General features: G+C 29.8%; 1 protein-coding gene and 1 long non-coding RNA gene across 9 annotated transcripts in view; one reads left to right on the forward strand and one right to left on the reverse strand.

The window, feature by feature from the left end:
• Positions 1–27255, forward strand: part of LOC113522832 (protein sickie) — a 197079-nt gene that overhangs the window by 41070 nt on the left and 128754 nt on the right. For 6 of the 8 annotated variants that reach the window (XM_031913888.2, XM_031913889.2, XM_052897924.1 and 3 more), the window contains exon 2: positions 23934–24116. In XM_031913888.2, coding sequence (XP_031769748.2) covers positions 23934–24116 — 183 coding nt within the window. Of the gene's footprint in view, positions 1–15688; positions 15830–23933; positions 24117–27255 lie in introns of those variants that run through there. The other 2 variants (XM_052897929.1, XM_052897928.1) reach the window with 2 other exon arrangements.
• On the reverse strand, positions 13732–21943 carry LOC128201309 (uncharacterized). Its single transcript, XR_008253180.1, has 3 exons — positions 21854–21943; positions 17404–17483; positions 13732–14026 (listed from the first exon to the last, which is right to left on the reverse strand). It is a non-coding gene; the product is annotated as an uncharacterized LOC128201309 (long non-coding RNA).

Consider the following 27255-nt stretch of genomic DNA (forward strand, 5'->3'; position numbering starts at 1 on the left):
ATTTTTGGTATGTATAAGTTGGGATAGTAGGTAATCTCTAGGTCAAGACGTAAACATTAAACATTTACAGAATTTATATTTAATCACCAGTAAATGACGATGATGGTGATAAAATGATCATATAAATTATCTCTCTGCAAGTTAATATTTTTAATGCAGGTAAGGTGACGGCTGACTTGATCGATATGGGTAATCATGACCTATAGATGTGAATAGTATCATGCGCATCAGAGAATACATTGTGACACCCATTTTACTCCTCGTTGCGTTATAAATGTACTTGTATACTTTGGCATTGTTGAGGGCTAAAGTGTTAAACATTTTATTGATAATGTTTACTACAAATTTAGAATTAGTAAATATTTAAATAAGTTTCAAATATCAAGACTTGTTCCATTCGAGTCATGTGGAGCCGAGGACCAAGCAGTTGGGCGCAGCGTCCATTGATGTGTGGCGTCGGCGGGCGTAGTGGTGAAACGAATATGTATGAAAATAGATTGTCCGATGCAGCGTCTCCCATTTCCACCTGTGTAACCGATATACGGACGGTAGAAGCTAGTCAGCAAATTAATTGAGATAAATGTTTATAATTTTTAAAAATAGTTTGACAAATTTTGTTCACTGGTGTATGTATATATGTTACAACTATGTATATACATCTTTACAAACTTTTACATTTATAATATTAACAATGGTAGGGTTAAATTATATATTAACATTTAGTTATCTTAACTAAAAGTCTAGTTTGTTCTGTACAGAAAAATGGTAGCTTCAATCATTATTTATTTGATATAAAGCTAACATGAGAGAGCATTTTATCGACATCAAAGTTTTATGACTAGCATTCGACTCTATCGAAGAGTCCATAGACATGCCCGGTGAGCATGCGGTTCCTAATAGTAAATGAATACCGCCGCCCATGAGTACTTGCAACATTGGAGGAATTGCAGGTGAACTGGCGGTTTTAAAAAGGAACATGCTCTTTTCTTGAAAGTTACGTTACGATGTCGTATCGATTCGGAAATATAGCTGCCGAGTATTAATTCCAAAGCGTAGTTGTGCGTAAAAGAAAATGCCATGAAAAATATGGAAAAGGTGGGAAATCAGCAGATGTTTAGGATGAATTAGTTTATGGTGGGTTGTACGAAAAATTAAGAAAGAATAATATCTTAATAAAATCAATAAATATCAAATCAATATTTTTTAGAAATTTTGTCTGTCTATCTGTATGTTCATTCTGACATCACGCAAAAATTACTGTACTAAATTCGATGCGGTTTTCATAATTTTATTTCTGAAGGTCTAACTTGAAAAGTAGTGTATGTTTTATCTTAGTACGCTATCTAGAAGTGGTTTGTTTTACTAGTTTTCCTACTTCTAAAATGCACGCGTTCGTAGTAGCGATCAAGAAGCTAGTCATAAAGATATTATTACGATAGTATATATCATTACGTTGTTCCGACAGATATTCTAGTCGATATATATGTATGTACTCGTAACTAGGTGCATAATTCCTTTACCACTAGTGTATACTCAACACGTGGCGAAAAACCGGGACGCGTATCAATCGAGTTTTACTGATCATTGGTTTAAAATTTTTTTTTTTTTACATTTAGATTCTTCCAATTTTACATAAGTTTAAAATAAATCTGCTTTTTATGTAAAAATAAATAAACGATTAAATTTGGTTTCAAGAACGTTTTACATGTTAGATGAATGTTGACGTAAGTTTATTTTTGTTTACGTTTTCATAACCTAAATTTCTAACTTTTATTGCGTGTATACAGTTACTTATATCTTAAATAGATAAAGCAGGGCTATATTTGTTATTGTTTATAAATTTTGTAATTTTATTTTAAGAAAACTCATCAGTAAGTCGACATTTGTGTTCAATGGGGTGCACGTACCATTGCGAAAATGACATCCCTAGTTCGTTTTTTGGACCGGTTAATTTAAAAGTTGTACTATTCTAAACTGAGTCGTGTCTAGATAATTTAAGTTATGCTCTCTGGTGTCAGTTATTCGAGCTGTAATAAGACATGGCATCCTTCCATTATGTCCAGTTATCAGTCTCAATGCCTGTGTTCGCATGACATTTTCACATATATATTGTAATCGATAGTATAATTTTAATTTTGTATGGTTGACAGATTAATACAAGATCAGACAATGAAACATTATATAAATTCATCCAAATTCAAGAAGCTCGCGATCCACGACAGAATAAAAATGTGGCGGTGACCCAAAATTTATGATAATAACACAATTGTATTCATAGCTTTTTTTAACGCACCAAAATAGGATAAGTCACGGTCTATCCCGTACACAAAAGGTCTAAATACGTTGGCGGGTCGAGTGTTTCCCGGACGTGAGGCTTGTCGTCATGTAACAAAAGAACACTTTTTGTTGATGACAAGTCGAGGGTGACAAAGATGCGTGGTGTCAAGATGTCATAGTGCAGTAGTGCCAAATATGTAGATATCATATTATGTACCTATATCTCGATAAATATTTTGAGAGGAATAGCTTCATCACACCCCCTTATTCTTAATAGATAAAAAGTAATAGTTTAGAATAAATTAAGTAGTATTATATATCTATAAATAGAGGGCATACATATTATGTACCTTTAAAGGTATTTCTTAACAAAACACATTATTAACCTTTTTTATATGTCATTTGAAGATAGGTCTAGTAATAAACTTTAGGGTAAGAATGCACAATAATAATACCCTTTAGATTTTTGCAAATATTCTGATAGTCATTTCTAATTCCTTTCTTCCTTTTGGTATTGAGTTAAATAATCCGTTTTAAAATAAATTGTAAAATATATGTGATTCTGTACCTTTCTGCATATTACATTAAATTTATTATAATTTCATGTTGTCATAACAGTTTAGGCGGGATGAACCCAGTTGCAGTGTCCGCCGTCCTTCTCTAACGTTTGGAGCTTTAGTAAATGCGCTTTGGACTTCGTTGGTTGTCGTTAGTCACTGAAACGCACGCGCACTGTTCACGCGCGTACGCGTAGACGCAACCCGCGTCGACTCCGCGTGCGCTAAATCCGTCGAGTATCAGCAGACACTTTTGTCAGGTCATGACCGATGGTCACAAGTGTTTTGTTACCTCTGTGTGACAGGTTTCTGGGCAACGTTCTAGTTTACAAACTCCAAACGTATGTGAATAAAGAAATAAACTTTGGTTACATATATTTCAAAAAGGATACGATATTTATAAATTATCCAAGCACATTTGCAAAATTTCAGTTACACGAGATTTCTTTTCAATTCTGGCATCATATTTTATTTTGTGGAAATCATTATGCAATAAAAAGGAAAACCAAAATCAGAATAAAATATTTAGCGAAGCATTGCTGAATAATTTAAATCCTTCAATGACTTAACAATAAATCGGAAACGGCATGTTGTAAGTGCATTCGGAGATTTATTATACGGTCGTGTTTCGTTTTTGCATCGGCAAATGGATTTCGATTAAATCGTGAATACTTACAAATGTTTCTTTTCTTCTTCAATGTTTTATTTTTTAGTGCATATTAATTTGTTTGTAATTGCATTGTCGCTAATTTATTTACACTTGACAATATAGATTAGGTATTTAGAACAAGCAAGACTATCACAATTACTTAGTACATAGTATGTGCTAGTCACTAACGTCTTTTCTATTTCGTTAAAAGTTTTTATCGATTTCTTTTAAACAGGCTCTAAATAGAGTTCTGACTGTTTTATATTAAAAGCTTATTCATAAATATGTATGTATCATAACTGTAGAGTTTTCTGTGTTGTTTAGAAAGGTCTAGTGTATTTTACATAAACAATTAGTAAGATCTTAACAAACACTGTTAGAGTACCACCATTTTTTTATGTCTATAAATTATATTTTTTTTTAGAAAATATATAAAATATAATACAAACAGCTTTGTACTTTAAGTTTCTAGTAATTTTAGGTGGCTATATATTTGCTACTATCCACTTTGAAGTCAATATGACACTCGAGTTTGTTAGTTTATGTATATAGTTTGAACTTTCTATCTGGTATTGTAGATTTTGCAGCTGTTTGTATTTACAACAGATAGATCCAATAACCTATTTAGATTATTGTCTTAAGTAGTAGTATCGGTAACGGGATAGTCAGAGAAAGTTCCTAACTTTAACCTTGTAAAGTCAGCATATAAGGGGTAGCGCAATTTTGAAAGTTTTGGTTGAGTATATGTATTTCAGAATATGAAACTAGTAGACAGTCTCCCTAATAGAAAATGTTGACTGTTGCTTACATTATACATTATCATTACTATAGACATGTAATACCAATAGCTCATGGATTGCTACTTTTGAGGAGTAAACTGAAATGTGCCTGGCAAAGACTGTCTTTTACAATATAATTTTTTTATCTCTCTCTTTTTCTCCGGTCATGGTAAACACAGCAACAAAGCTAATTAAACTAAGAGTCTATATGGGCGGTAGTCTTGCCCTTCACCACTTCGGATTCAAATGCGCTTAGTGAAATGTGAATATGTCGAGTGTTATGTACTTTACAATTATTTATGTTGCCTAATGGCTCTGATTATATTAGCGTGATATATAGCGTTATATATATATATATATATATATATATATATATATAATAATAATAATAATAATTATTAATGATTAGCAGTAAAAGTAGATGAATTCATTTGTACATTTATCAGTTTAAACATGAACTAGGTTATAAAACCTGTACAAACCCTCATTACATAGTATGTTAGTTCAGCTAAATTTTTAGTGCTACATATAGAATATTATGTATATCTAATTATAACAATTGGCATATGCATCTAAATCCTACTATTATATTATAATTGTGAATAATCTAAACTAATCGAAAATAATCCCCAAATTTAAAGGCGTGTATATTGTACATAAATATGTTTTTCCTATTTATAAAAATTTGTCGAACAGTTAAGACTGCATGATCGATATAGAAGATGCGTTGAGTAAAGATGTTTGAAGGATGTACACAATATGATAATATTGTTTCTATTCAATTACAGCTCCATAAACAATCTCAGTGGTTTAAGCGACTCAATGGATTTAAATGAGATTTAGTATTCGGGTAAATAAATACATAGGAAACTGTATAATTATACTGATGTACGCGGGCAAAATCGCGAAGAACAGCTAGTGTTAAGATTACAATTGTAATTTTAAACAAATAGATGCGATGAACCTATCATCGCGTTTATTCAATTCAACTTTTAATCATAATTGATTAAATAATTGAATTACAGGAATAAATATTTAAAATAGTATAGATATTAAATAAGGAAAATAGACTATAATTTTAATTTCCTTAAATTTAATGTAAGTAGGTAGTTTTGTAGGTTGGCCACTTGTGCTTAATCGTAACGATTATAATCATCTAGATCACGAAGCAAAGCCACTCCTTTTAGGTAACAATGGAGTGTTTATTTCCGTTATGAGATCCCATCTGTTGCAAAATCATTAACGGGACATGTCCATTGAGCAGGAAAAATAAAAAAAAAAGAATATTCTACGGCTCAATGTATAAATATAAACTTGGTACGTTTACCTACTTCAGTGACTAATAATAAGTTTATTCCAAGAACTAAATATTCGTATCGAGATCTCATTGAGAAGATGACGAGTCTCCCTGTTTCTGTTTTCAAATTTTCCATAGTAATTTATATCAAAGCGAAATGAAGTGATTCAACCTCACAAGTCATAGAATTAGAGACAGCAATATCATCTATTTCTTGATTAACCGTGAATCATTTTATTATGAACGTCAGTTACCACGAAGCTTTTAGACTCAGACACTGAAATGTTTAAGAACGTATAGTTATTTTACTTATTAATTGATTATATGTGATTCAATAATAATTAAATAAAATTAATTACAGAATCACATAATATGTTCCTTTTATTTTTAAACTAGTAGTATTCAATTGACATTTTTTAGTAGTCTTATACTTTTTCGAACTATTAATAAATTTTTCTTTAACCAAAACAGATATATATAGGTCTTGTATTTTCTGGTTTGGCAAAAAAGAATATCTCGTATATCTGATGTTTGAATCACCAAGTAGACTTTATTCTCGTTTGAAATTTATTTCTAACTATTTTTGAGGAGCAGTTGTGTTTTTCAATACTTTCAACTTTGCCTTCTAGCAGTTTTATATATATCAGATTATCTTTACGTTCGTCCTTTAAGTATCTGATATCATAAAAATCATATATATACTATTATTCTGAATTTTAAAAGCCTGAATTTAGAATTTTGTTCTGAAACAAATTTTTTCGCATCTCTTCCATAAAATCTTGCATTTCGCTATGTTTCCTCTTTTTATTCTTCTGTATATGTATATTATATATATATATATATATATATATATATATATATATATATATATATATATATATATATATATATATATATATATATAACATAATTTCAATAATAAATTTACAATATATTTAGATGCATATGCATCTAAATCCTACTAATATTATAATTGTGTCGGGCATCCCCAAATTTCGTGTATATTGTACATATAAATGTAAATAAAGATGTTTGGATGTTTGTATGTTTCTATTCAATTACAGCTCCATAAACAAATAAGCGACTCAATGGATTTAAATGAGATTTAGTATTCGGGTAAATAAATACATAGGAAACTGTATAATTATACTGAACGCGGGCAAAATCGCGAAGAACAGCTAGTGTTAAGATTACAATTGTAATTTTAAACAAATAGATGCGATGAACCTATCATCGCGTTTATTCAATTCAACTTTTAATCATAATTGATTAAATAAATGAATTACGAGTACAGGAATAAATATTTAAAATAGTATAGATATTAAATAAGGAAAATAGACTATAATTTTAATTTCCTTAAATTTAATGTAAGTAGGTAGTTTTGTAGGTTGGCCACTTGTGCTTAATCGCAACGATTATAATCATCTAGATCACGAAGCAAAGCCACTCCTTTTAGGTAACAATGGAGTGTTTATTTCCGTTATGAGATCCCATCTGTTGCAAAATCATTAACGGGACATGTCCATTGAGCAGGAAAAATAAAAAAAAAAGAATATTCTACGGCTCAATGTATAAATATAAACTTGGTACGTTTACCTACTTCAGTGACTAATAATAAGTTTATTCCAAGAACTAAAATTCGTATCGAGTGAGAAGATGACGAGTCTCCCTGTTTCTGTTTTCAAATTTTCCATAGTAATTTATATATATTAATATATATATATATATATATATATATATATATATATATATATATATATATATATATATATATTTTAAATCTAAGGTAACTATACTACAAATATAAGACATCTGATAGAAAAACGTATATACACAGAAAAAATGTGCAGAAAGCTCTGAATGTAGACAGGTTTTTTCACTATGCTTTAATCTGTATGGATCTCCTTAAATCTCATATTAATTAAAATAAAATCTATTGTATTCATAATATTATAGCATTTATGCGCATAACATTCGAAGTATGTTATGTACATAAAACACACATTTAATCTACAATATCGTTTATTTACAAACATGTAAGAATGTTATTTATACCGCTAAGGCATTTCCGAAACGTTGCTATTCGTAACGCCCATTTTTCTTGTTTATTTATGTATACGTAGCACAGGAGTGAAAATATGCCTGTCACCATATATATATAAATATATATATATATATATATATATATATATATATATATATATATATATATATATATATATATATATATATATAATAATTATGATAAATAAATACGATTTTTAGCTCCCTACCTATGAATATGGAATTATAATTAAATATGTTTTGCGATATAGTATTTACCTCACTCTATGTATTATTCAAGTTGCAATAGCTGTGGTCACGAGCCTAATAAAGTACTTATTGAATGTAATGAAAATTATAATTGAAATATTTTGGGAACTAATACGTACGTATAAGTTGAAAAAAAAATATAGATGTGGTTTTTCAGGTGCAAATTGTTACAACTCAATATTATTTGTACTAAACTGTCATGATATATGCATATTGCCACGCACACACAGCAATGTTTGCACCTAAACAATAGTACGATCGATGTTTCATCAACCATACTTCATGGTCAGATTGATTGGAGTAACTGAACTAGTCATTTGAGACAACCCAATTGTTTCATTATGCGTAGATAGATAATCGTACTCAGCACAACTCATGTGTGATCGTGACAGAATCGATCTGTAAACAATGGTGTGTAATTAGTTTCCTAATCATAGACAAAATAAATGAAAATATGATGTTTACAGTCTTTATTTAGGTGTTTATAGAACAACAATCCCCGTAGGTGATTTAATAATTAACCATAGCGTAGTATTGCCGTTATTTATATAGAAAAGTGTTTTAGTTCTGTTTATTTGGTGGATAGGTACCTAATAGGTGGTTTTGTAATCTGCGTAGTACTGAATTATCATAATTATATCCGTTATATATATTATATAGCTGTTAACTATCTACTATTGAACATAGACCTTTATCATAAAAGGGAGGTTGACGACCGCAGTTAGACTTTGGTGTTGATTTAAGAGGAAACCTGCTACTCATCCCTTGATTATTAAGTTCTCTTATTTGCCTCTTACGGGAAGGCAACGGCAACTACGGGAAAGGATAGAGTGGCCTAATGTGTGCCGGCACCACATGGTATAGATTTGGCATTCATATAATATAATACTGAATTTAATACAGGAAATTAAAAAAGCATTTAAGGTCACGATAAACCATTTGCATAGTATGACAACCATGATATCGTCGCTGAAAATTAAAAGCGTTTCCATACAATTCTATATATTCTGTTTATAAATCGTCACGATAAAATCGTATGATGTCGTGTCGTACTATGGTAAATAATAAAAATATCTAAATCATAATTTAAAGTCAAAAGGGAACAGATTACAAAATAATCTTACTTAGTGCTTATACAATAATTGCTATCGAAGGTACAAATCTTACCTGCCACTTTAAAGGTAAGCCGCGAAACTGCAATGCTCGCCCACGTAACAATAGGTTGGTAGTATTATATGGTACGTTCAACGATGCCCTACATACGAGTACATCCAAGGCTACCACGTTACATCCTTTTGAGAAGTATTCGTTCCAATAAGGAAACAAATTTTAGTGTCGGATTGATTAAATCACAAATACTCGTATTATAAATGTAAAAATTTGTAAATGGATTTATGCTTGTAGCTGAATGTATTTAATTTTTGTAATTTACATATAGAGAAGATTCTTGTTTGGAAATAACCGGTGGATACATATAGAAACATTTATTTAGTTGCATTCCTTGTGGATAATAAAACCTGAACAGGTGTCAATCCTACAATGAAAAATAAACTATGGAAAGTATTTTTTAAGAGCTAATTAATAATGGAATGCTAGCCCTAGCTATACGCTATCAGTACAAAATGAAATCAGGTCAATTAGTCTAATAAGGCTGTTTGACCCCTTAACAAATAGTTACTTTTCTTCTACTATGCATATATAAGCGTGCGAAGGTACACGTCAATAGTAATGGCAGTTTTACCACTTTTACTTGCGGTAAACCTGAACCTTTCCGAATAGTGGCTAGTCAATGATGCGTTGACCTACATTTCTTCGATCATAATAAACTTTTATTCGAATCAACTTAGCTACCTTTGGTGAAAAATACATCTGCTGTATTTCGATATTATTAGGCTTATTAAAAATGTTTACTATTGAAATTTTAAAATGTATTAATTAGTCGTACATAATGATTTGGTGTCGGTCAAATTTAAACTCATGATCTGTCTTGGGAGACTGCGACTGCGGTAGCCATGTTTTCTTTTAACGGATCATTTCACATTGTTGCTGTAAATGGCTGTTTTATGATTATGTCACAAAAGTTCGTTGCTCCGGAGTGCAGGCGCACCTTCCGCGTGGTTATTTATACACGCGTGTGTCGAACTTTTGACAACCGTGTAAATAAACAGCGGCGCACGCGCACCGCATCGGATGTGGCCAGCGCAGACGCTGCAACCGTAATATCTCTTTATGGGTTTTACATGAGCTTACGCAATTTCTGGACCGTGGATAGAAACATCAACAAACGAATTGTAAACTTTTAATTATCTTTTTGTCGACTGTTCGCTTTATTCTCTTTTTAAATATTCATATGGGGCGAGAGAAGGTTTTATCACTTTTACTGCACAGTGCCGCGACGATTAAACGATAAAATTTGTTTGTGTTGTAAATTTAACAATAATTTGCATAGTGATTATATCTTTTTTTTTATTTGTACCGTTTCATATTACATTTTTTAGTGTTATCTCTCAGTTTTATTGGTATCAATTAATTTCTGTTACAATAATGTTATACATATTTACTTTATTTAAATAATTATTTTCCATGAATATCAAAAAATTAAATTCATATTGAGAAACACACGTGATTATTTAGAAATTATGAGATAAAACATCTGCACGGTATGCACTTCACAGATCCGTCGGAATTTGTAGGTTTCCATAGACTACATAATAATGGTGTACCGAAGTAATTTGTAATGAAATGTCATATTGTTATTCAATATTACTTATTTGCTTGCTTTTTCATACGCGTGGATTTCTGAAATATTAAAATCAATAAAATTTACTACTTTTAAGATAGTGTATCAAAACAAAATATACCCGAGTTAGACCTCTAGGAATATAACTGTGAAAACCGCATATATTTTTGTGCAGCAGTTTTTACGTGATGCCGGAATAAACATGCATATAAGTAAATAGATTTTTTAAAGATTATTGTGTTGGTCTCTATTATTCTTATTAAGACCGCTCATATCAATTTTTCTTAAATATCTTCCATGTACATATATCATTTAGTTACAAGTTTGTTAAAAGATAAAAGCTTTATTTGTTTTTGCAAGTCTTCAACGATCATAAGCAAACTATTTAGATAAGCATACGATGTGACTGGATAATTTAAAATACATGTAATACGCCGCAGGATCATGAAAAAAGTAAAATAAATAGTTGTCAGAATCGTTTACACGACGTTGCAGAATATTATGTGACTGACATACAAAACTCCCGCAGAAAGAAGCTAACAAAAGATCAAAATGGACTTGGACGTATTCCAACAGAAAATACGATATCCTATAAAAAGAAGTATTGTGTTATAGAAAATTTTAAGAATTAAATGCTATTTATTAGAAAGCGAAGTATATAATGCACAATTGTCTGTTTTTATAAACAAAGATGACATATAAAAACTACTTCTAATTCAACTTGTACATGTCACATAAAAAATAAAATATATATTACTGCATGTATCAGGTTTGCTTGTGTAAATCAAGCTTAAAATATTATATGTCAATCCAGAACGTGACCTATACGTGTCCCGAATTTCTCTAAAAGACGTTCAGTCTTTTAATAATGATCGAGTGACAAATATCCACTATCTTATTTCAGTAGCAGTCTTAAGCTGTCTCTCCTACTTAGCCACTATATGTCCCCTAATAATGCATCCAATTTTCAAATAATTAGTATTTCGCTACTTGTGCCAAATAGATGGGATGCCTAAATACATATATGTATCTCGAAATAAAAAAAAAATTATAAATTTTAATATTTATGCAAATTATTTTTATTATATTTTTGTGTCATTGAAAATGTATGTCAAGTATAAATAAATCACTAATTTCATTGTTAAATTTATCTGTAAATTTGAAATGTATGTTATAGAGTTACTGGTACAAGTGTTTGTATTTGTACCTACTAATAAAAATAGATCTGTAGATTGATTTAGAATATAAGGTTTTGTTGTGGATCGGATGTCCATACTAATCGTGTGAGATTTCTTGGAGATATCATTCTGAACTGACGACAGTTTTATTGCTTTATGAAATTTCAAACGTCGAACTTCAAAGAGGTGCTGGAAACGTGATGTGTCCTCTTTTCTACTATTTTCGTTGCTCCCGTTCTGTCTTAATTACGCTGTGGTGAAAGACTATATCTAGTAGTTTGTGGCTAGTTAGCTATTTTTTTAGAAAATGTAAAATTCTATTAATATAATAAATACTAAAGTTGGTAACAATAGATGGAAGGATGTTTATTATTATTTCACGCACGTACTGATTCACGCAAGTAGAGTTGCGGGATACAGCTAGTATTAAATAACAGTAAATTAATGAAGTTCCCGAAGTGAAGTTTTGGTTGTTCGCTTTGATTGACCATTTTCTTCTTATACTCGTCTACAGTGTGCGCACATGTCGAGATCATAAGAGTAAAAAAATTAAGGCGTCATACGGAAAAAATATGAATTAGTATTGGTGACAGGTGCTATAAAATGTCTACGTAATAATATTAGGTTTCAGTGAAAAAATAGAGCATGAAAAATTCACAAAAATTTTACATATATATATAATTAAACGTAATTAAATTTTTAATAAAATGCTGGACGATTTTTTACAAACTACGTAAAAATAATCTATATTAATAAAAAAATAATAATTGTTCGTTGGAATACGCATTCTCTTTAGAACGAATAGAGGTATTTGAGAATATTTTGTAAATATATCTAATAGTTCGATTATATATATTTTTAAGGGGGAAAATGATAATAGTACGGGACATGGTCTATCAGGTAAACTAATAAAAAAGTATGGGATTATAACATCAAAACATTCACATTACATTCTTGTGCAATATAAGTTAATTTTAGTTAATATTATCCTCTTTGAATTTAATACTTTCGTGTGGGTGGATGTAGGTGGCATATCGAATGGCTTTCAATCAGACTGATTGAAAATTCAGTGATTACGTAACATAATGAATACGAATAATTTACAGTTAATTTTTTCTACCCAAGCTAATCAATTTCTATATTACCTACATGCCTATTTTACAAGTATATATGTAAGTTATTTAAGCCAAAATTAGATGGGTGCCTCTGGCAGTTGATAATGAATATAATTATTTATTCAGTTTTTATATCTATACATTTACCTATATATATTTTAGTTAACTATCTAGTTTACGAAGATCTCTACATTCTATGTGGCTTCATACAATAGATAGGTCAATTTGTTTTATCATAATTTTGCTTGACTAATTAGGTTATATCCAAATGTTTTCACAAAGTTTTACAATTTGTAATTTTAGTAGGGTTAAACAGATTATTAAATAATAATAATACTTTGTCTTATTATTTAGAAGTTATTATATTTAGTAACTAATAATAATATGTATTTTATAGTATTATAATAATACTAATAAAGACTTCTCTATGTTTTCGCTACTACATCCTACGGTGTCGATCTAATTTGTAATGTGTGGGTTGTATTATTAATAATGAATGAAACAAATATATTATTTGTTTCATTCATTATTAATAATACAATTTGTTTACCGTTAACTTTCCATTAAACCGCAACCGCAATTATTTATAGAAAAGACACTTAGTTGCTTCGTGGTTTACTAATGGTAGGATTTCTTAGGAAAATATATATTTAGTTTGACCACAATTACTTTACGATTTTAGTATATTGTTTTAGAATATTTTTATTTAAATTTGCGTTTAATTATTTTTTTTTATTTGTATTTCTTTATTTTTGTGGTTAATTAAGATAAAAGAGTGATTTTAGATTAATTAATTATTTGTGTAGGTAATAAATCCAGTATTAAAATTAGAATTAGTTTATTGATAAATATTTTTTGTTAAAAAAAAAAGAAACAAATTCACGATACATAACAATTTCTTTTAATAAAAAAATCATGTATCAGAAACAAATTTCATTTAAATGAATTTGACTTATTGGCATATCAAATCTGTACATAGATTTGTCATGTTAGTTATATTGTAGACAAGCAAAGCTGTGAGGTTGTATTTAGATATACTCGTAGCTTTCTTCTTATTTCCATACAATCGTGAATGTGTGACACATATTGCACGTTTGTTTTCCGTCTCTTCCGATATCTTTCTGTAAAAAACATTAGAGCATTTGACCTCGGGCCCTTATATGCATAAAGACAAAAGTAATAGGTATTAACAGATCCTCCCACTAAACGGGACGCATTCATTGTTTCAAACAAATGCATGCAATATACTATTTAATTTCAATGTAGTGGTTTCTAAGGCGCCTACGCAACAATGTTATTATGGAGATCTATTTGAAATATCACATATAGCTATCGATTTTAATATATATAGTCACGTTTGAGTTTTAAGCTATGCCGCGACTTCACTCTTTAATCTCGGCATTTTAATCTCCACACATCTGATGTAGGAGTAAGCAATAGCATTTTTGTAATACGTTCATTGTGGGGGGAAAGGGATTGTTAGTAATGGAGTTTGACATTCCCATTGCTAGCAATATGCCCTATATTAGATCGACCTTCACGTGGTTCCCCCTGGAAACCATCGTGAACAATTCTTCTTGAATTCGTCACGATGGGCTAACTGATCTACTTATCATCCTTCACCGATGCCCCGCCAGTGTATACCGATAGTGCGGGTTGGGTACCATTCCATTTTCACACATTAAAAAAAATACGTTCATTGTTATGTCAAAAATGTTAATATTATAATTTTTATATTTATTTATTCATAATAGTAGTCGTAATCACAACTAACATAAAAAATAAGGATATAATTCTTAGTAGTTAGTCACTCTTAAATCTAATAGTGAATGTTTGTAAACACGTTTGGGTATTTATTATTCATCTGTTAAACTGATTGGATAAAATTTAGTACATAAATAGGCTATATTCTGAACAAATACATAGGTGGGATGCTTTTATACTAATTCTAATTTTATTATTACTAACAAAGGAAAGTTAAAAGATGTCTGGAAGAGATTGCTTAGCAATAAGACCGCCTTTTGTACTACACTGTGTTTATTGAAAATCTTTCGATAAGTCTTGCTACATTGGTGCAACAAAGTGTTAAATGAACAAATAAATAAAAGTTCCTAGCTAACTTTAACACAAATGACAATATTTATATAGTGTCTACTATTATTTTAATTGGTCATGTTAAATATATTTTTTATAAAGACTCAAAATAAATAGTGGTGCAAATTAGAACAGTAGGCCACGTAGACCACCTGGTAATTAACAAATTAGAGGTGCTATCCAATTTGAATGAAAGTACTCGACAGGTCTATTCTGGTATCTCGCTCGTTATATACGACCTGGGAGTAGTCTCGTCAAGAGGCGGTCGTGACACGGGCGTAGGCGGTGGCGCCGCTCGCTACAGTAAAATATTGTCAGAAGTTTATCCTAGTCCTACGGGACGTATCCATTCATTCATGAACTGTGACGCATGATTGGCAAATCTTTATTTCCTCTATTCAAATAAACGCGTTAACCGCCCAACAGCTCGCGATAATTTGGTCAGTATTCATTCCCTTCATTTTGTCATCGCAACTTCTATAAACATAGTGGAAAGTGTAAAAATAAAATACGACTGGCTTACTCAAATTTAGGACGCGTAGGGTTAATGTTAGAGTAGTAAATACATAACAAAAATATACACTATACTAACTTCTTCTATGTATACGTTGCCCAGATATCTCGCAACTGCAGATAGTGAATATATTAAACAAAAAGTGTTCAATTATGGCGTTGTAAACGGACAATTTATTTTACAATGGAATCATTGAATTTGTGTAAATTTGTGTTTGTGAGTTTGTAACAACATGATACCGACTTGTATAAGAGCTCCACGTTCTATTCAAGGTTCTACTGATGATGTCACACGCCAGACTCGATCTATTGTCCAGGTAATGTATTTATTTACAAAGATAATGGTAATAATTTAATAAAATGTTATATTTCATACAAGAATATATTTTAGTTTGTTAGTATTCATCGTGCGAATAATTGAACGGATGTTTCAAATTTTTGTAATGTCATTTAGTGTCTAACCTAAAAATTAAACTATAAATTGTGTGTAAGTTGTGTTGATATATTATATTTTTTTAGGATATATATATATATATATATATATATATATATATATATATATATATATATATATATGTCTAAAATATGATTATTATTTATGACCTGTACAAAATATGTAAGTGTTGAAAGTAAGTAAGTACTGAGCTTGCTGTAAGTACAAATAAATGGACTTTTCTATAATTACCGACGAACAATCTATAATTTTAGGATAAATTTTCGAGACGGCAACTGACTGGTAAGTAGCGTTAAATACTTCTTAAAGATACTTTGTTACATCCATAGCTTATCATTACTTTTTTTTATTATATTTTAGATTCGTGATTGTTTTACATTTTAATTATTATAGTAAATTAAAAGTAAACCAATCTTGAAATTAATAAAAATAATACTTTAAAATCAGTGTATATTTCATTGTATAATAATAGAAACTTTTTTCCACTTTCATGAGTAGCTTTGCGTAGTGGAAACTTCTCTCAACTGCCTAACATTTCCCGCCCAAAGATATTAAAAGCTACGCGACCTCGTTCAGTTTCCGTGCTTAACGCTTTTAGATTTCCATCTAATATTCCACTGTTTTCGTGAGTGACTGCATTATGCAACGCAGTAAATAATGTTACTCTTGGACTCTACTAAGGTTTAGTTTGCATTTTTTAAAAGCAATATTTGAAAATTTTGAAATCATGTAGAACACAGGCATTTAGGTAATTTTTATAGAAAAAGCTTTGAAAAAAAAACAGATTTAAAAAAGACTTCCATTTTATAATTAAACAAATCGTGATTTTATTTATTTATATTTCTACACAAATGATTGATATTAACACCTTTTCTCTTGTCAATTGTACGAAAGTGACATTGAACAGTTGTATACTAACTTTGACACTCATTCTTTTTTAAATTTTTTAAATGTATATATATATATATATATATATATATATATATATATATATATATATATATATATATATATATATATATATATATATATATATATATATATATATATATATATATATATATATAGGATTTTTGAAATGTATATATATATTTGAAAAATTATATATTTAAAAAAAATTATATATACAATTTTTATGAAATTTTGTCAAGAATTTTTATTCTGTTAATCTTAACCAGTACTTTAAATGTTACTTACTGATCACTTTAATGTAATATATTAATTATTAATTCTATTAAAAACAAACAACAAGTGTTTTATATTTGTAGGTAACTTCAGAACCAATGTTTACCATTAAACGTATAATCTGTGGAGGTATGTTGCAGTGATGAAAAAATAGGCCAGTAGTAGTAGCTATCATTGTTGATGCCATAAAATTACCCTATAGTTTCCTTGACCTGTATTTTGTCATGATTTTGTTTATACCTGAGTACTTACTTTTTAATTTATTTATTATTGCTCGTATGTGGGTGTTGCATGCTAATATCAAGAGTTATTTAGCCGTCTTTACGTGTCATCTGAAGAACAAAGCAAGAAACAATTAATATGTTTTAAGTGATCTTGAAATGAATCTATGAAAACAGAGGTTTAGTATCTATAGAGGCTAGGATTTGATCTTGGGATTCCCAGAGGACTTCCCCGAGAACTCCGGAGTCTAGTATTGTCGAATCGAATACTACTACACTACTAAACACTATAGATGATCAAGTACTAGTAAAAATCTACAAATCGACTTACTAATTTTAATTTTATTCACAATATCTGCTTTTAGTAAAAATAAAAATGTATATGACGCTATCTCCAGAAATTTAAATGATCCATTTAATTGCTGTGATACTCAAATTACACTTCAAATGAATCTCGCAGAGTCAGTAGAGGTCGAATTCAGGCAAGTGACTTCATTGGTCGACATTGTATTTAATGTTGTTAATTATTTAAATGGTACCAACAATTGCTAAATAAAGAAATCAATGTTACTAGCGTAGCGAGTCACGGCATTAAACTGTTATAAGCTTGTTTTCATTTTTTATTTTCTGTGTTTGTTTTTTTATATTATAATTATTGCGCTGTTGTTTGTTACAGTAAATTTATTTTTCAGTAAAGATATATAATTTTTTTTTTCCAAGTGATTAGACAGACAAGTCAATTATTGCCAACTGCCAATACTATATTATACTATTTCATTATCAGAAGTTCTATAATCTTCCATATTAGCCCCCAATCTCGGACTGCCTTTCAGACCACGCACGTTTTGCGACACGTGTTTTACTTCTAAACGAAGTATCTTCAGATAAATTAATAGACAGCTGTTCGGAAACTAGTGTTTAGCAGTTTATCAGTTGTTAGCAGATTGGGTGCTGATCGGTTTACATATATACACAATATTGTATGTTATATTGAAATAATTTAAATTTAATTTGTCTATAGAACATTTTGTTTACTAAGTAATCACTAAGTCAATATTAATTCTCAATTGAAATCATTATTTTTAGTACCTACAGCAAAATCTAATAACACAAAAAAATATACTGACACTCGTAGCTCTTTGAAAACATCAGAAATATTTTAAAAGGTATTATTATGCATTTTATCGTGCAAAAACAGTATACCGACCAAAGTTGATTTGTTTGTTTGGCCGAACTCTCATCGGGACTACCTCATGTATGGGTGCATTGTAAGCGAAAATTATATTTGTTCATTGTAAATACGCCTCCCTGTTACGAGTATAATATAATATCACGCTGAATCTGGAATATTCATGGCCGACTTAATTAATTATTTGGTTGCTAAATTCAGTGTACAGTGGTATATTATTTATAGCCATGGTGTTGACTTATAAAACGCGTTAATGAGAATTTGATTATAAGAGATGATTGTTGAGAAATTCTTATTATTATTGTGAATATTAATCGTTAAAATTGATTCAGTATTAGAATAAAAGTTACTGTATAGTGACATATAAAAATATAGTGGAATAAATAAATATATAATATACATACTATACAATATACATAGATATATAACTTATTTGCATTACTTACAATAAAAAAAAAAGAAACAAAAAAAAATGTTTATTTGGGATCCTTAGCTTAATTTACAGTTTTTGTAGGTTCGATAATAACTGCATTAGTCACAAAGAGACTGTGTCGCAGACAATACACAAATCATAACAAACATAGACATACACAAAAGAAAACATATATTAAAATAAATATATAAAAGAAGAAACATTTTTTTCCTTTCGTCTGTGTACCATAGCTATATATAAATATATATAATATAAACAATAATAATCTAATTAAGGTCTAGTCCTATTAAGAAAAATATAAGTTTCATAGAAAGAGCTTTTTATTTAATTATCTCGGAAATTTTTAATTAATAGGTATCGTTAATTCATATCGTTGTTGACCCATAATTATTATAACGAAGATACGTGTTCATATTTTTTTTATATTCAATTTTACTAGGAATTCTATTCAAAATAATCCTATTGTCAGCATATATGTTGTCCCCATTTCGAACAGTGATGTACCGTATTCTCTTTATACTCAGTTGTTATAGAGCGATAAAAATGTCCAGCCCAAAAGATTTATTATAATCGAAAGCTATTTGATGCCGATTTGAATAAACAGCTGTGTGATAGGAACAGATAAAACGACGAATTGAGATGAAGTACTATACTTATCTCGGACACTTCTAATACCACTGACGTCATGATTATTCTATTAACATGTTCGATTATTAGATACGATCGCTGCATATTGATTTATGACAGACTTCCACCCTTTTATAATATAAGTAACCGTGTGTAATCTATACCTGATTCAACGATATTGTCTGAATAGGGATAGATGGAGGTTTGTTTAGAATAAAGGAGCAAGGAAATATAATTCAAGAAGAGGTTTCCCTCTTCGAAAAATAGTAAAATACATTTAATATAGTGTTGTTTTTGTATACACCAACCTCAAATAATTGAGTTAAGAGTATAAGAATAGATATTACTTGAATACCAAGTTATGCTGTTGAAAAATAAGTACATTTTTCTACTCAAAAAGCGCCAATAATTGCATTTAAGACGAGAAAGTGTACCTATATTTTTTACATAACAAAGAGTTCTTTACTCTGCAAATAAAATCAGTTGTTTATGATAATCAGTTCAGAATTATTCGCGATATAATCGCGTATCATAGTCACAAAAAAATCAGACAAATTAAGAATTACCTTCTTTTAGAAGTTGCTTCAAAAAGTCATTATGACTAGATACTTATATTATTCATTAATTATTTATCAAATTAGTATGAAAACAATTGTGATAGTCTAACTAACAGTTATCCGCCTCCATACGATACTGTCAAGTCTATATTATTAATATCTCTGAGAAATTAAGGTTAATAGGTAGGTAGTAACGGGATGGCCAAAGAGATCCATTCATTGTTCATATCAATGTAGCAGACTTTTCTTATATTAAATAAGTCTTGTGTTGTTTGATAATTAAAACTTATTAGTTAAAAATTGTATTAAAATTTTAACAATTTAATTTTACTGATAAATTTTAAAGACAAATTAGAAAAAATAGTATGAAAATAAGTTTATTCAAGATAATAAATATGAATAATGGAGATAAGTTTAATAAAGCTTTCTTGTATTTAGCACGAATTAAGATTTAATTTCAATAAAAAACGATTTTAGTTATTTAGAAAATAAACTGCAACAATAAAAGAATAAAAGAATATATAAAAATCTGTTAAGAATTGATACAGATATATCATGTTGTATAGAAATTTTGATTTAAACTAGGCAAATTTTTTTAGGTTCTTAGAAATTTTTGTCTTTGGAGCGCTTTGTTAGCAACAAGTGGCATTTTCTCAACCAATAAAACTCTGCCTACTCAGTTAGGGATCTAGCAATGTAGGAAAATTCCTAATAGTAATAAAATATTTAATACCAGATAAAACCCGCACTATGTCTCTCAAACCGTTAAACTATATCTTAGATTTATCCTTGCGGGCTAACTATAAAATTTGATAGAGATACTTCCAATGTTTGTAAAATTTTATTCATAGTTAGATTTTACAGATTACAAAAAGGTTTCCTTTGTACATTTATATCATGCAATTCTATACGCATGAAGCGAGTTATGTAATTGGATGAATTAAGACATTCATATGTGTACCTAATGTATAGATAGAATAGATTGTAGTCGTTATCTATTTTGGGATTTAAACTCAATATAGACGTAAGAATATGTATAAATAAATTAATAGTTTTCAATAAAAATAATAGCTTAAAAGATATATAAAGAAAATCCTTGATTCACTCAAAATTGCCCCGAAATAAAATAAAATGAAATGGGTAGTAATCACAGGACAGTACCTCAGTTGAATTGATTATATACCGTTAATATGAAATTTCAGGTTTAGGAGTACGAGTATATGTACGCATAAGGGGTATCATGGGTAACAGAGTATAATCTGATAACAGAGTATGTATCGCCCATGCAGCACCGTGTACATATATAAGTCATATCTATACGTGACAGTTATCACTTTCCATTAAGTTGGCCGTCAGTTACGAGTAATTTACCATTCTATATAATATATAATAAGTTGCATAAAAAATATACGAAAATATTCTCGTATATTTTTTTTTATATTTCAGTTCATTTAGTGGAAATTATTGGATAATAACAAATTAGTGCATAATTTGGGTTAAATGAATTGTATTTTTTGTATTCTCAGTGGTATTATTGGCATACCATAAATAACTAAAATTATTATACAGAATATAAAAAAATAAGTTATTTATTTGTAAAGATGTCCATTAGTCATCCATATGTTAGCATTCTAAATCCATTATTCAGTATTACTAGAATACTACACATACATACATAGGTAATGTAATGATGTAGTCCTTCGCACGTCTGAGCGCCTCTGAACCGGCGGCCGACTGTCGCCATCCACTTGCCCTCATTTTTCTACAAATTAAATCCCATATGACTTAATCCATTATGAATATACATACAAGCGAAATAGTATTCTTCTTATATTTTATACTATTAATGATTTATGTATCACAAATGTGAAAACGATTAATAGCGCAACATAAATGTAACTTGGTTTTGCATGTTTGTATTTATGGCTTATGCTTCCAGAAAAATAATTTAAGTACACAGTGAATTAAATAAGATTTACTTAATTAATTATGTATTGAAATTGGAAGTATTTGGGATGTAGGTATTAAATCTTTCATCTAGTACTAACAACGAATAGCACCAAGAAGCCCCATATTACAAATCAAGTGTGAGATCAGATGTATTATTTAATATTTATTTACATTAGACGAATAGTAATGTGGTTCTCCCAACGTAGTAGTTTTACATTTTACATTCATCTCTATATAGTTAGTAAATCAAAATCAAATTAATAGTTTGTACTTTTTTTTGTCTTTTAATATTTTTTAACATAAAAAATGTAGAAAATATCGTAGTTATTCATACACTTTTAATATTTTTTAACTATGTCATGTGAGTTATTTCAATTGATTTTGATGAGCAAAAACCTAATCTTATTGATTGCTGTTAGGTAATCCCGTTTACTATCAGACGAGTCATATGCTTGTTTGCCACCACAGTAACACGAAAAAGTGCACTTGTTTTTAAATTAATTAATAAAATATATTTTGTAATAGCATCAATGTTACTAAACTTTTACAAGCCTGAATTTCATTTAACGAGTTAAGATGCTTGAGGTAAAGTGAATATGAGTCAGCTTATCATCGCTTAAATTCTCTCACGATCCTTTTTCAATGTTGTAAAAATTGTATAAAAGTGCCTTGCAAGGAACTGTCATAAAATTTTTTTAGTGGTAATTTCTCGTCTTTAGTCACCTTATCTTCACCTCATTAGCCAATATTGGAGTTGATGAGCTGTAGATGAACTGATATACCTACTTATAAATTTTAATGCGATCTAGTATGTTAAAACTTTTATGTAGGCTTAAAAGTAATCAGTAGGTGTACAAAGTTATAAGCATGACTAATGATTTTGCAATAAATTCAAAAAATGGAGCGAGTACGAGTTGAAGATTTCCAACTTCCAAATGAGCACCAGACAATTCTGGGTAAGGCATGCCCCCCCCCCTCCCCTTAAATATACTTATGACATTGATCAAACATAATAAACAATATTCTATATCCTTCTTTATTCCAAATATTACGTGTGTGCCAAAACAAGAAACACTATATTACTATAACTTAATAAACTTATATGTATTACTTATATGTATGGTATACATATAATATTAGCACAGTATAAAGAATTGCATTGGTATGAATGACAGTATATATTAATTAGTACTGTTTGTATTATAGTTTAACCATGAAGTGCTTAAGTAGTAAGAACCTATTTAACATTTTATTTGACCAACAGTGACACTCATATCATTTATTCATTTATTATTTTTTGCATCGCGTCTTAAAAGATGTCATCCGGTCAATGACTTTGTCTATTCGGATTTAGTGAATAATATTTGAGTACACCAGTTTAAATCATAGAGAGACACTTTATCAATCAACTTCAAAAGGCAAAGCATCGCCAATTCTGAACCTATTTTATTATAATTTTCTTAATCGAAATTGTTTATTCCTGTGCTGCCCCGTTATTATTTTCTTAAATTTTTGAAAGTATGTTGAATCTATATTGCTAGTCAAAATGTTTCTATTGCTAGCAATATACCTACTTTATTAAGTCCTGATGAATTCGCCTGGGTGAACCATCTGCCTGACTTAATTTTCACTTGACATCGCTTCCTGGCCTCCAGTCAACATACTGATAGTACAGGCGGGGTTATCATTCCTTTATCATACATAAAATTTTGTTTCTATTGTGATTCATACTGACTTCGGGTACATATTTTATTTCTTATTTTTCTATTAATTAATAACATTATTCTTTACACTTTGGTCCACAGATCTACACAGATTGGGCGAACCATTATCTGGAGCGGGCGCGGTCCAGGAGACGCGCGGGCGCATCGGGTGGCGGACTAGCCCGGGACTGTGCTGACGGGTTGCTTCTCGCCGACGTGCTGGAAGGCGTCACTGGCTTGAAGGTGCCTCGAGCTCACCGGAAACCAAGGAACCCTCAGCAAATGGTAAGTTATTTAAAATTACGTTTTATTTATATTGTTATTACTATTACTTTTCGCAGCCATTTATTACCACAGCCTAGGATTATTGGAATAGTTGTACTAGTAGTGAATAATGACGAAGCAAAGATGAAGTCACGTCAGTTAGCTCATCGTAAAGAATTCATCTGAAATTTACCACGATGATTTCTAAAGGGGATCATGCGGAAGTAGTCCTGACAGGGTATATTGCAAATAATGGAGCTGCTAGACCTATACAACCCATTTTGACCTAGGTTCTACGATGATCTCTAAGCCATTGAAACGAAAATCGAGTGGAATTGATATTAGCTTTACGCACGCTTGACTATGTAGCAGTTCTCGTATCTCTAGTTTTTGACTCAACATAGCAACATTACTCGTATGTATATTGTATTTAGTTTTAAAATATTTCTGACTATAAAAACTAATTTTAAAACTTTGTGAACTTTTATTCCACATTCTGACTTTATTACTATTCATAATACATATCACGTTTTAAAAATAAATATAATTATTAGGATATATTTTAATGTTATTGTGAAGGAAAAAGAAAGCAACCAAGGCATATTTTGATTACCAGAAATAGATATCGGCTCATATCAACAAAACATACGTGCGCACCGAATGCGGACGGCACGATGATAGCCCACAAACCCGAATCTTATCATGAGCACTTGTATTCAATGGCTTACTTTATTTGTTTCCTGTATTGCTTTATCCAAATATAAAAAAGTTACTTTTTTAAACAAATAATTGGTTAAAAAATTCACCTTCTAATAGTTTTTTTGTTTAATGGATGGTAATAGAATGGTAACCCCGCACGCGCTAACGATATACGCTGGCGGGGCACCAATGAGAGATGATAGCTGACAATGAAAAGACAGGATAAATATACCTGGAATTCAGCCACGTCCTTCCAATAGTTTGACAGATTTAATGGCATTCGAAGCTACATCTTTCTGCTATATGGTGGAATGTGTTCTTTTTTTCTTTTAATAAAACAGGAGATGATCATCGGTAAATCTAGTGAAGGAAAGCTACGTATGTGCAAGACTTAAAAATTAAGTATAAGTATAAAAGTACAATCATCCGTCAAAAAATTTGGTATAATAAACATATTATTTGTATCGGAGAAGGACGTGGACTATTTTTAATCTCGATTAATTAACATGTCCTAACTATGGGACGAGGTCGCGGGTAAAGACTAGTAATTTATATTATTGTAATGGATATTTATTTAATAGTATTCGTGATAGGTAATTCGATGATGTTGTGGTAACAACTGACGACCACATCCGCCATGAATCCGATATAATATTGAATACATATAATAATAATAATAAACATATCCAAGTTCAAGAAATAATGGTAAGTATATAAAGAAACAACATAACAAGTGATTTATGACATATAAATCCTGTTACAATTTTGAAGAAAGTGTTGATGTTAAACGCGCCCCATAGTAAATGGTTGCTGGCCATAAATCTACCTTGCGAGCCAAGAATGAGTCGTAAAGTTAGCCCTTCGATAAGCTGACAGGTAGTTAAACATGGACTAACGAATCGATAAATGTAACTACGAACATAATTTACTCACTATGATTGGAGCATTGTAAGTTTTTAAAATGCCACCCACTATGGAGCTATAAAATATATTGTAAGAAAAATAATTTGGGAGACTATTTTTTTGCTAAGCTTGTTGTTGTCTTATTTTAAGGCAAGGTCATATTAAAATATCTCTAAGATATTTTAGATAATCAATCTAGAATATTGTCACCCTATGTCTTGTTATATGTCGTAGAATTATTAGAATTTCCTCACCAGTTTTATACTAATACTACTTCTCACCAAATGCCAAAATTTTATTTGAACTTGAAACCTGGGCAAAGTTTCATATTATAGTTTCGAAATTTTTAAATACTGTGTATGTATCTACTTTAATGAGATTTTGTGTTTGTCTATCAATGCATTGAATATGCGAGTGTAATTTTATATTGAACATTTGTAGAGTTGTTTTGATAGATTTTGTCAAAAATATTTAAAAGTGATGTTGTGTTGTGTTTATTTGAAACTTTGTATTTAATACCGTTGTTTAAACTCAGCCTTAAACAAATATACCTAGTGCCCTCAATCTAAACTTGGTGAGTCATAGAAAGTTGACTTAGGAGTCATAAATTCACTTTCGATTTCATACCACATTCGTTCTATTGTTGCTACTGTTGTTGTCTAAGACCATCTTGACAAAAAACATTTATTCGATATATTAAAACTCCACCAAAAAGTCATAACACAAACAGTGAATTAAAACAAATTTTCATGTTGAAAAGATAAAGAGAATTTTACTTGCTTAAAAAAGGAATACATTTCTTTATGCTACTCTGATATATTTTTATACTATTGGAAATAATAGATATAATAAATATAAAACCTGTAATAAATAGTTTGTATTTGATGTGCATAGGATATCTAAGTATTTACAATAATTATTAATCCTTGACATGACTGCTAATATTTGGGTCCAAATCTCGTCGGATTGAGCTATTAGAATTCCCAAAATACAGAATTTTGAAATATCTCCAAAAATACCGCATCCAATATAAAAATTTAAACTGTACTCGTAATGTCACTTCAAACTTTACTCCGGCTTGTGTTCATTATAATTCCTTGTTTTAATCTATACTAACTACATTCCTAAACATTTGTTTGTATTAGATCGGAAGTAAGCATTGTTTGAGCAAGTGTTGAACGAAATGTGCCAGCGTGAAAGCTCCCTATAATGTAAAGCAATGTGTATATTTCGTTGTAATATTTTGATTGTTTCAAGTTGTTGACCTCGCGATTATTGTGCTTATGGGCTGCTAGGAAATGTAAGACGTTAGGTTTATTATTAAATTACTGATTGTATTATTGTTATAAACAGCCTTTTGTCTGTCATTTTGCAATGTGTATAAAATTATTCCAATTTTAAATTATTTTTCTTATATATTCATCTTAATTTTCAATATTTTTGAACGAAAATATTCTCTTAGAGTGAATTAAAAGGAGCGTATTAATCAAAAAATTTTGTAATTTTATATACATTAGGATCTTATTAATTTTTGTTAACAAGCATAATATAGTATAAA

Source organism: Galleria mellonella, unplaced genomic scaffold, assembly GCF_026898425.1.
Source record: "Galleria mellonella isolate WM207_F2 unplaced genomic scaffold, CSIRO_AGI_GalMel_v1 utg38, whole genome shotgun sequence".
Taxonomy (NCBI): Eukaryota; Metazoa; Arthropoda; class Insecta; order Lepidoptera; family Pyralidae; genus Galleria; species Galleria mellonella.